Source organism: Lepidochelys kempii, chromosome 1 (assembly GCF_965140265.1).
Source record: "Lepidochelys kempii isolate rLepKem1 chromosome 1, rLepKem1.hap2, whole genome shotgun sequence".
Lineage (NCBI taxonomy): Eukaryota > Metazoa > Chordata > Testudines > Cheloniidae > Lepidochelys > Lepidochelys kempii.
The window spans coordinates 106,789,312-106,801,737 of NC_133256.1; the positions used below are offsets into that span (position 1 = coordinate 106,789,312).

The 12,426-nt window shown below is 35.6% G+C and overlaps 1 protein-coding gene across 8 annotated transcripts in view; it reads right to left on the bottom strand.

Moving 5' to 3' along the window:
* Positions 1–405: 405 nt before the first annotated feature.
* IRS2 (insulin receptor substrate 2) overlaps positions 406–12,426 on the bottom strand; it is a 31,572-nt gene continuing 19,551 nt past the window's right edge. The window contains exons 2-5 of one of the 8 annotated variants that reach the window (XR_012159556.1): positions 11,090–11,135; positions 4,838–5,015; positions 3,643–3,706; positions 406–2,820 (exon numbers count right to left, since the gene is read on the bottom strand). Coding sequence is in view for 2 of the 8 variants with exons in the window: in XM_073349605.1 (XP_073205706.1) it covers positions 2,793–2,820; positions 11,090–11,135 (74 nt within the window). In the remaining 6 variants the exon portion in view is untranslated. Of the gene's footprint in view, positions 2,821–3,642; positions 3,707–4,837; positions 5,016–11,089; positions 11,136–12,426 lie in introns of those variants that run through there. The other 7 variants (XR_012159555.1, XR_012159557.1, XM_073349605.1 and 4 more) reach the window with 7 other exon arrangements.

Sequence of the window (12,426 nt, forward strand, 5' to 3'; positions counted from 1 at the left end):
AAGGAAACATGTGGAGGGGCTCCCATAGTTCACCACCTTCCAGTGAGCCTCATCCTCTTTGAGCATTAACAGAGCGCTCAAGGGTTACATGCAAAGTTAAAACATTCCCTTCTTGCAAATTAGTATGTGTTCAGTTGCTTTGAAAATGTTTCACAACTTAATCAGATTATAATAGGAGTTAAAAACTAAAGGCCCTAACTTACACTTCTGCTGAAGGCAAAATTTGTTCCTTAAAAAGATACTAATTTTTTTTAAAAACCTGTATAATTCTAAAAAAATGACTAAAAGTCATTTACTGATTTTCATAGTTATTATTTCTGTTAACAGAAAGGCAAGTGAGTGTCTGTAGAGCAATAAGATTTAATCATAGAAAGGTTGATTCACGCTAAAGGAACAAGAATAAAGTGGTTTTATCCCAACAAAAACCCTGCAGAAAGCAGGTCCTCAAAGACTTTATTCCTTTAATAAATAATTATTTTATTGCATATGGCTATTAAGGAGAGCATCCATGATCAATACAGACTAAATACAATACACTACTCTAGTTCCATTTATTCTTGTCTCCAGCAGCATCACATTTATCCTTATATACAGCGTGTACATTGGAAGACACAGCAAGATAAGTTAAGTCTCTTGTCATATCACAATAGCAAGAAATATATTTAACATCTTGATATCCATAAACAATACGTAACCAAAATGAAAACACTGCTTAATAACTATAGAGGTTATATAGCAAAAAATATTTTAAATTTAAGGTAAATCAGGCAAAATGTACAAAGACCCAATATACATTGTGAAGTTTTAGCAAACATAACATTTATACATTTTGGTTCCATTCTGTAAACTAAATCAAGAATGTAAATATTGCATATGCCTTTTGTGAAATATACAGGATAGAGGAGAACTGAGTACATCATCAAGTTTTTTTTTTTAAGTTGCTGTATGAATATTAACCATTTGTTATAGTGGCATGATTTTACAATTGGTACAGAGGGATACTTCAAAATAGAAGTAAAAACATTGCATTCAGCAGGTACCACATTCAGTGCTATTGTTAGGGGGCAGGGGGTTCATAGAGCAAACGTCAATAATTGTATCTGTTTCAGTTTCAGAACTGAACAAGTACTAACTTAGAACATTTTAGAAACATTTAACAGGCTTTAAAAAACCAAATAAGCACATTTAAATTGATCTTAGACCAATATTGTACAGCCTATGCATTGCTGTGTTGCGAGACCCCTGAAAATTACACAGGGAAAAAAAAGTTACACCCTGTGTTGCGGGGTGGAAAAGGAATTAGTTTACATTCATCTTTGTCTTGTAATACAATCCTGTGTTCTAAAAGTTCAGCATGTAAGCAGGAAGACTTTGCATTGCCATTATATTTGTAAGACATTGACTCTTGTCTTCCTCAAAAGAAAAATATATAGAGATATATATAATGCATTCTGTTTATAGTGATGTATAGGTTCTCCACTTATCACAGAGAATTAAAGAGAAAAAAAATCACACACAACTCAGATGACTTAGTGTAATACTTACATGACTACCAGAGCAGGCACTGGGGAGGTACCCTTAAAAACCAATTGTATATGAACTCTTCATTAAATTTATCAAAGGAGCAACAAGGTGGCAGATCATTCTGCTAGTCTGGTGCAACAACTGTAGGCCACCACACATCACTAGTATTTTCAGAATACTGAAAATGTTAAAAAACATGGGCATCCTTGTAAAGAACTCTGGCTAACTGACTGCAACTTTCATTTTTCCCTTTAATGATGCCTTTAGCTGGAATGCTACTTTTCTGGTCAGAGGCAAATATTAGGACTTTCTGGATGGCATAGTAATATATTAGAATTAACATTTCAATCTGCCCAATACTTATTATCATCATCCTTGCATGCCTGTGTGGATTTTTGGTTAGGAGACATGCAGAGAAGATCAGGGTTAATTGACAAGTATGAGTTTGTAAATAGCAGAAAAGGCTTTTGCAATTTGAAGTACCTACATAAACACCTACTTAGAGAGGATTAAACAAGTGTCAAAGGTAAAAAGAGATACCCTCCAATGCAGTTTGATTATTTTAACTTACGTTGCTTAAGTTACACCCTTTATAACTATTTGGAATCTTCCGTCAAAGTCCAATCCACAAAGTTTCATTTCATTTTAGACTTTTCAGTGCCCACATTGGGCTTTGTCTGATAAGTAAACACTGCAGCTAGTGATTTAGAACCAACCAGCAGCTGTATACTTTAAAAAGTTAAGTAAGGCTGAAGACTGTTCTTGAGAGATACTCAGCATAGTGATAAAGGAGGTCCTGTTATACACCAACAATACAAATCCGGCTTTACTTTGAACTGAGGTAGTACCGTGGTAGGCTTGAATTTATGCCAGTAAATACCAGATTTTACTGCTTTTGCAGGTGTTTGCAGAATCCCTTAATATGCTGAAGAATAAATACAGTGAGTCTTTGCAGAAAAAGGAAATGAAGGCATTGGCCATAAGTTAAAGAGGCCGGTTGAAAAGTTCCGAATTTCTAGAGAATATCTTGAATAAAGTCTGTCAAAACAGCAGCACAATGATACTGTAGATGTCAATGACAGGAAATGAGTGAGGCAGGTTGCTCTCCCTTCCTTGCTGATTTGTTGTCCAGTACAGTCCATAACTGTTTTGAAAATTAAGCAACCTTTCGGACCAACAACAAAAATAAAGTAAACCTTAAGCAGCTTTGATTTAAAAAAAACATTAGCCAAGCAGCTTCTTTCAATGTTGTACTCTGTTGTTTGAGGTCATGGTGATAAAACTAACTCCTTCACTCTGGAGGGGAAAACAAAATGAAACAAGTCAATAAATACTGTTACACAAATCAAGTTACTGATTTAAAAACCATCAAGAGATTGTTTTACCTTTATGTCAGGCTTTAATGACAATAAAAGTATCATCGAAATGAAAATTACCTATAAAAATATGCTTACATATCTTGCATGGGATTACACAGAGGAAAAGGGGATAAGGCACGTTTTCTAACCTACTACTATTTTGTTTTTATGACTACCAAGAATAACTGTTCAAGACATCAAATGAGATTTGGGGAGGAAAATGGGAGAGGAAATAGCAAAAATTCCTCCCTCCCCCCCCCCCCCCCCACTCCTTCTGAACAGCACTGGTTTGTATTAATAGCAAGGTACAAGTTCTAGAAAATATATAGAAACAAAAGTTTTCCATCTAGTTGGAAGCTAATTGGTGGAGTCTACTTCCAGACAGTGAGAAACAAGACTATTCAGACACTATTTTGTACGAAGGGCAAGTCTTCTCAAAAGATAAATGAGTATATAATGGATAATCATATGAATTAATTATTTCAGTTACTAAGAAATCTACTGTGCATGACGAAGACCAAAAACTCTGTAGCTGGAAAGGAAAATGGCCAACCTGCCCAATCCCCAAACAAAACAAACTTATCTTCCTCTTTATCTTTCACAGAATGAATGGCTGTTGCCTAAACAGCTGCCTGAAACAGCCAACCAAAATTATATCGTATATTTTTTTAAAATCCCATTTTATTTTATGCTGTTTTAAAGAATCTAGCTGAACTGTGTCAGGTTCTTTTACAATAAAGAAATAATGAAAGATATGTACCACTCAAACACAGCAACACTGTCATATTTCTCAACTCACAACTTTAGGAGGTTTCTTATTGTGGCTGTTAAAAAAACAAAAAACATTTCCTTGATGTGTCACTTTAAATATAAATTGTTCTTAGCTTGTTATTATTTATAGTAGCTGTGCATATATAACAATTAACAGAAATCAGAGACCTTGTAAATTCTACATGCAAACAAAATAGTGTATGCGTAGCAATATGTAAAATTGTATTCACATTAGGTTCTCCTTATGGTGCCTGTTTTTTTAAATTTATTTTTAGTTTTAAAACTTAGTTTTAAAAGCTCAGAGGAATCTGTAGTTTGAAGGTGAACTGCAAATTTTTTGCCAAAAATTAAAGGGTGCTTGCACATTGCCAGGAAGGAACAATTATATAGCTGTTCAGAAAAACAGGCCTGGATCTAGCAATCCCAAAGGCAAAAAAAATCTATGTTAGCTTTCCTGAGTATTGACATAAGATCAAGGATGTAGTTGTCAGTGTACTTTATCATGTATTTATTAATTTCGGCATGTAAAATCAAATTCAAAGCCAATGCATAACAAGTTATACATGAAACCTGGATAATTAACAAAAATGTAAATACTGTATAGTATTCATATAATTGGATTTTCTCTGTATTGATTCCTGATTAATCAAACACCACGGCTTGTTACAAAAGTACACAGATCAAAGGCTGACACATCTTTCCAATATGCTGTGGAAACCTACTTTCACCAATTTTATCCAAGAAAAAAGTGACCTGTTGAAATCAATGGGAACTACTGAGTGCTCAGCCCTTTTGAAAGTCAGGATTCTTTTTTAGGTGTCCAGATACGGACTTGGAGCCTAAGTTTATGCCCCCATATTCAAAAATTTTGACCTCTGCTTCGAACCTTAAAAAAGCCTACTACAGTCTAGCTTCTAAACACAAACAAAACAAACCCACACACGTTCTTACTATGGAGGAAGAAGAGCAATCTGGGTGTCGATTACAAATTTTAGAAGGGACATGCAAATTAACGATTGGCACATACAGGATAAGTGAGGAGCTCTTATTTACACTCTCTCATAGTACAAGAACAAGGAAACTTTAAATTGAAAGATAAAAATGATTTTTTTAATATCATGCATAATTAACCTGTGGAACTCATAGCCACAAGAAAATGTTATGATCAAAGTGTAATAGCTCACCTTCAGGGTCTTGTAAGCAAAGATGTTCACAGACGTTATTAAATAAAGTAAATGGGTGTATTAAGAACCCACATGAAGCTACTCTGAGTCAAGAGAGTCACTTCTTGGGATAGGGCACAAGGGTCTGATCAGATGCTTCTGCAAAGAGACTGTCTTTCATGCTGTTTTGTTCCTACTGCTGTTTAGGGAAGCAAGAAGTGTTATGTGTACACTTTGTAAATAAACAAACTATGCTAAAAAATAGCACGACTGTCATTGATCTCTTATCTGAGCAGAAAACATCCTGCCAGGCCTGAATTTTGGCTACTCCTCGTCAAGGCAACAATATAATTAAGGCCAATAGCTTAAAAGGATTCAAAATGTCTACAGCCTATATGGATAAGAAGAATATCCCTGGTTACAGTAGTTAGGAATTTTGTATACAAAGGAGCATAAACACTCATATTTCAGGATATATGTACACCAATGATGAAGAAACTTCTGCTTTGGGCAGATTATTCCAAAAAATTGTCCATGAGTTCTCTCGCATCTTCCTCTGAAGCATCTAGAACTAGCTGCTTCCAGACACCAGATGCTGGTCTAAGTGGTCAGATCGAATACAGCAGCTGCTGTTAAGAGCTAGAAGTTATCACTGTCTAGATTTTGTACTACTTGAAAAAAATATTGCTTTTAAATTATTTTGTACTTTTTAATAAACCTTTGTAAACTTCAGTTTAGTTTACATGTATTAAGGAATATCATAATGCAAACAGCGAGTAAGCTGTATATCTGACTGCCCTGTTAAAGATGCTTACTTAAAAGCATATTTAGGAATTTGACCCATAAGAAACTGTACTTGTACAATGATCTGAAGTGCTTGTAGGCCCTGATTCAACAAGGTACTTAAACGTGGCTAATGATTCTACTCACATGCTTAAAGTTGGGCACATGCTTAAGTATGTTGTTCAACTGGGGTCTTAAGGCCTGATTCAAAGCTCAGTAATGTCAGTGAAATGGTTTCCATTAACATCAATGGGCTTTTGATCAGGTTTTTAATGAGGAAAGGAAAAATAATCACTGTTACGTGTGTTGCCATGAGATCCACACGAAACTTCTTGTTGCAGATTCAGAGGAAGCCATTTACCTATTTGCCTAAAATAAAGGTGCCAGTTCCTGACAAGTACTATCTATTAAATTTAACTTTGGCCATTAATATGCTGTATGTAATCATAGGCTCCAATTCAGCAGCACTTAACTATGTGCTTAACTTAAGCATTTATAGAATTCCATGAGACTACACAGGTGCTTAAAGTTAGGTGCACGTTCAAGAACTCTGCTTACTTTGGGCCAAAATTTGCAAGCTACAGGATAGATTCCTGATTGCTTCCAGAAATAGAAAATGTTAAACACCTTAATCAAAGCATCATAGATATGGTCCTCCATAAGTAACACACAGCAGGAGGAGCTGCATGTTTTCCAGTGGAAAAAAACAAAACAAAAATCATAATCAGTGACAGTAAACCAAACCAGGGCATGTTGCATAAAGGAAGTGAATCATGCATGTTTAACAGACCAATCTGTGTGTCTATGTATGTATTAAACAAATACAATATTTGGGAGAAGTAGGCCGATAAACCCTATATCCAGGGCCACACGAAAATCTATCAAAATACAAAATCTGATATAATTTCTACTGTCTTTATCTAAATTGTTTACTTTAAATGGTTTTGGGGCACATCAATAAGAGATCCGCAATTACAGGATCAGAGTTTCCAAAACTACCAAAGGCAAAACTCATTCAAATTGCATTTAATGCTTCTCTTGAGTGCACAAAGCCATAAATACTAACATGAAATTAGCTAGAAAAAATTCAGTATTGCGACTTATCAAACACCATGTGTACAGAAATAATGGCTTGCCAATTAAAACAAATTCAATCTGCTTATTAATTTGCAGTCTGTAAGCAGTGAATAAGAGTGTACTAGGTCTTTAAAGTTCTAAAGATAAATATAATTCTCATCAACTGATATGCATAGAAATGAACAGTTATTGATGTGGCTCAATACAAAACACGCTATTGGTCACTGACAACCTATAAATTAACTCAAGAGGCAGTGTGATCTATCGAACAGGACCCTGGATTGGGAGTTAGAACACCTGGGTTCTATTCCCAACTCTGCCACTGGTTTCATGTGCGACCTCTGACATGTCACTTCACCTCCCTGTACCTTTAATTCCCCTCCTATCCTTCAGCTGTCTTGTCAGGTATGTTGCAAACAAATAACTTTTTCCACCATAAGTAGTCCCATTGAAATCATTGAAATTTCTCATGATAGTATAGTAAAGTTAAGCACGTGTGTGTTTGTAGGATCCAAGCCATAGACTGTAAACTCTCTGTGGCTGGATCTGTCTCGTATTCTGTGGTTGTATGGTGCCTAGCACATCTGGACCCTGATCTGAACTGGAGCCTGAAGACACTACTATAATACAAAATAAAAAACAACAATAAATTAAGAACGGACACGCTGTATTAGAATTACATTATTTCAAAGGAAGGGAAGGACGAAAATGAAAACAAATGTCTAAACTTTCTGATCAGTATTTATCACTCCTCCCCCCATGATATTAATTCATAGAAATATAGATCGGGGCCAAACCCTGACCTTCCTCCAGCCCTTCTTCAGCAAGTTACTTAACTTTAACTTTGTTTAACTTTAAGCGAATTCAACAAGACTACTCATGTGCTTATAGTTAGACATACTTAAGTAGGGGGTCTCTGCAAGTTGGATTTAATGAGACTACACATGGAAGAAAAGAAATTTTGGCCCCGATTAAACGAAAAGGTTTAAGACTAGAGCTTAACTATTTGCCAAAGCAACATACATTTCCCCTAGTGCAAAATATTTAAAGTGTCCACAACTACCATCAATCTGATGTTACACATATATATTTCAAAGGAAAAACAATTTAACTATGAAAGAGGTGATAACTTTTTTGAAAAAAAAAAAGTATATGTTTGGACATAATTTGAGGCAAGCTGCTCAAACTAACACTTTTGGGGGTTTGTTCTTCTACTAAGAAAACAGTAAAATGTCGTTTAAATATGGACTTTTTAAATTTAGGGGAAAATGGGCACTGTGTGAATACAGGCTATGACCCACAATAGCAATCTATAACTATACACCAATCAGGCTTTTAAATAAGCAGAGCAGGGTTTATGTAGATACCGGTATCTACATTAAAATGAGTGTTACAGTACTTTAAATCAAAACAAAAAACCTAATTGCTTGAATATAAGCACAAACAAAAAGAGATTCTGTCTTCTGAAGTGGGAAACGCATTGCTGCACAACTTGGAAAAGCTGCTGTGTGCTGCCACCTGCAAGTGCACTACAATTATTTTCAGACACTTAATAGTGGACACTATACGTTAGAGGCTACGATGGGTACCAGGATTCTTTGAGGCCATGCACACACATTACAATTCACTCTTCGTGCTAAATTCTACCCGCAGATACCAAAGTAATAAGAATTGTACACAGGTATCGGAGGACAAATTTTGGGTCTTAGTTTTATTGTCCCCCCCCCAATACAAACTGGAAATTTTAAACACTAATTTCTTTAACTAAAATGAACTTTCTCTGCTCAAAAATTTACATGCCTCACTTTGCTGAGAATACAAAGTGATTGTTTTCACTCGAATTTTCTACTGCAATATAATGGGTCGATCCTGCAGTGGAAATACACATAGTAGTAAGTGCTACACTTAGGTTCTTGCAGAATCTGGTTCTAAGCTTGGTATAAATGGTATTTTGGTATCTTTTTGTCAAGAAGTTCATAGACTTCCAAGTATGAGCACCTGTGCGTTAAAATATAATTCTATATAAATTATAGAATGATTTAAAAATATCATTATGAATTTATAGTTAACATGCTGGGCCTTGATAGGTACTTCTCACATCCATAAAAAAAAAGATAGGTGTAGATTTAAAAAAAACAAAAAAAAACTTACACGTTTGTACTTCCCAGATTAGTTAAAAAAAGTTCTCGTACTATACCTCTCAAATTCAGAGATTTTGCTATTTTCTATTACTAAATAACTTGGAATGGATGTAATAAATTAGGCAAAATAAGCCTACTTAGTACAATAGGAAGTTTGTTCTGTTATTTCCACCCTCTCTCTCCTGCAGCTTGGATATATGCCTGCTTAACATATTAAATGAAACTGAATAAAATCAAGTCACTTCTCATACAGCAAGCAAGCAAATCATCAGAAAAATCTTTCAAATCTTTGATCTTGAACTGGAAACAACCACGAAGCAGGGACAGAACATGAAGAAACAGAGGTGGAAACTATATAGGAAATATGCCACCACAAAGATTAACACGTGGCATCCAGCCAAAGAGACACTGTCTCTACAGGATTTAGACATCAAAAACAAACAAGAGGGGTTGATGACCATCACTACTGCATTTGCCTCCCACCTTACGAGCTACCACTCGATTTTATTATCACTGCAGATATAAAAACAGGACACTGGAAAAATGGTTTCAATTTTATGTCAGTTTGGTTTCCACAAGTCCTTCTGTGTCAACCCCAAAGAGATGGTAGAAATAATCTCACAAGTTGACTGAAGGGGGGGGGAGGGAGGGGAGGAAGCAAAATTCTATAAACACAGAAGCCATATAGGAAAGGGTAATAGAAGAGGTACTCTTCATTTTTCTGTCCTGTCCTTATATTTTCTTTAGATTGGGACTGAAAATGGAAGAGTGAAGGAGAGAAGAAGCTGGACATGAGGTTGCAGACTACATGTTTCTAGGAAGAAGGGGCAAAGAAAACCTATAGGGAACTGAGCAGACAGAGCTTATTTACTGGGCTGACAGGTACAGACACAGCAATGTATGTCTTTGCATATTCTTCTTCTTCCATTCTACCTATAGGGAGTCAGAAAATGGGATTGCAACCTCTCCTCAAAGGTATGTGATCTAGAATCAAAGTGCACAAAGGGGAAGCTAAATAAACATCTGATTACTGTATATTTCTGAACAATTCTGCAGATTTGGGTTGAAAATCTCTGTAAGTTGGCCAATATTTTTTGCAGAATTATTGAGGCACCAAAACCATATAATATATGTAGATATGAAAAGGTTTCTATCAGTTTACTGGAAACTCAATTATACAGGATGCAAGATGCCCCACAGCATTGTGCAAAAGAGGGGGAAATGTCTACAGTTTTCCAATATGTCTGGACAAAGCTTACAACTTTATTTATTTTGCCCATGAATTCTTCCCATTCTATTTTCCACCAAAAGCCACTCCAGTTAAACCAATCTCAGAATTTACCTCACTCAAAATACAGCGTTTCTAAAATTGTAAGGCAGGCTTCCCAGGCAAAGTGTAAGGAAATTAAAAAGAAAGTGAAAACTAAATGGTCTATTCCTTGCTATATCATTAACACATAAGTTTCAATAACTGATCTATCTAATAGGTTCTCAGTACTTGGTACATATATTGAATATTCAGTAAACTGTTTTATCTTGTGAGACCTTCAAATATAGAAACAATGATGCAAGAAAAAACGTGGAGGCTGCTTTGTCCAAATGTTTAAGCATTCCTGCAAAATACTCTTCCCCTTGTCAAGATGGCCCCTGTAGTGCTTCAGTGTAGATGGCTACCTATGCCGACAGGAAATGTTCTCCAGTCAGCGCAGTCCAGTCACCTTTCCAAAAAACCAGGAGCTAGGTCAATGGGAGAATTCTTAACTTTTTAGTGTAGACCAGACCTTAGTGTGCTTACTTAGATCATCATCATCTAATAAATTTACCTTACAAGTGCTGAATCTAATCCACACCACTCAAAATCAAAAGTTAACAAGTTCTACTCCTATTATTAAACCACTGGGAGACAGACACTAATAACACTTTAAAGTACAGTACCCATAAAAGAGGACCTGAGCCAGATTTTAGCCTCGGATGCTAGGTATCCGATTTGCTTGACCATTACAGTACCTCCTCAGTTTGAATTCACCCTAAAGTTTCTTTCCTGCCATCAGATGCACCGTGGGGCTCGCAGAGTCCTCTATTTATAAAAAGCATTCCTGACCTAAACAATTGAGGACAAATTCTATTCTCATTTACAGGTTTGCAATGTCATTAATTTCTTCTTCAATAAGGTTGCACACCTATAATTGAAAACAGACTGACTCAGTGGTTATTGGCCAATTTTCAGCAGTGCTTCAGATCTCCATGAAAATATCTGAAAACATCTACTCACCTGCTCTCCAACCTAACTCCCAAGTAGGCATTAGTCCTGTTTCTTTCTGTGAACAGGTAAATAAAAATTTATTGTATATTATCAGAATTTATTTAAGATTAATAACCAAAGCAACTGTATATCTGACAAGTACATTTTTTATTTCTGATTTACAATATAGATCCCCTTATTCCCTGCCCCCACCTTAACTGTATTTTTTCAAAAATAATGCCTACAAGTAGTGTTCTGGAGTCTAATAGTATGCCAGCATTTAGATCTTATATTTAAAGCAATATTTTGTTAAAGGAATATCAATAATTTGCTTATTGATATCATTCACGATTCTACAAGAAGAATCCACAACAGATGAGAATCTCTTCTGAAATTTATATACAGTAGTATTGTATACAGCAGCTATTATATTGTTAAGGGTTGAAAGGTTGTCACATTAACACCATAAATACCCCATTACATGTCACATTTGAAGACAAACTGATATACCCTTTAAAAACAGAGGCAACAAATTGGTAAGTAGTTTAGAAATGCAATACCAATCTTTAAAATCTTAAAAAATGTCTTATCCACAGTCCACTATCTCAAGCAAAGCACACAAGCAGTATTGAAGGAATTAAGATTATTCCTAGCTACACTGCATGCATCTCGAATCCTCTTACCTAATAGCTTCCTGAAGAGACAAAGTGAAGCAAACCCATATTCATTAGCTCTGCTAGACCCAACTGACTCCAAAGCTTCACTTTTACAAAGGTAGTTAAGGAATGAGAATATAAAGTTGCCAAGTTACCTACTCCAAGGAGCAATAATGTCGGAGTCAAGTGAGGAATCTCAGTTCAAACAGCAGCAGCAAATATTCTATGTGCTAGTTTTCAGCTGTGAGATCAGTATCTAAAAAGTCCAGTTCCTTTAAAAAACACCCTTTGTTTAACTATGAAAATACCTACTTGACTAAAGTAATCCTCTCAAAACTTAAACGTTATTTAAGAAAGGGGAGGACATTTTACTAACGTTTAAGAACCTAGTATTATGTGTGTCCTAAAGTACAAATCCATAACATAGTGCATTTTCTTCTGTAAATACAGGATTTGTCAGTGACTGTTTACCTAAATTACACCCAAAATAGAGCTCTGGGGCCATGTAATGTACTATTTCACGTGTTTCTTTCTGTACTTAAAAGGTTTTCTAGTTTTGTTTTGTTTTTTGGCTACTGTAATTTGCTCCAGAGCAAACATGCTTGTAAGATATCAGTATCTTAAAAAGATCCACGGATGCCTCACACAATGCTTTGAGAAAACTATTCTATTTAGCAACAAATCTGATTATGGTGCGGGAGGGATAGCTCA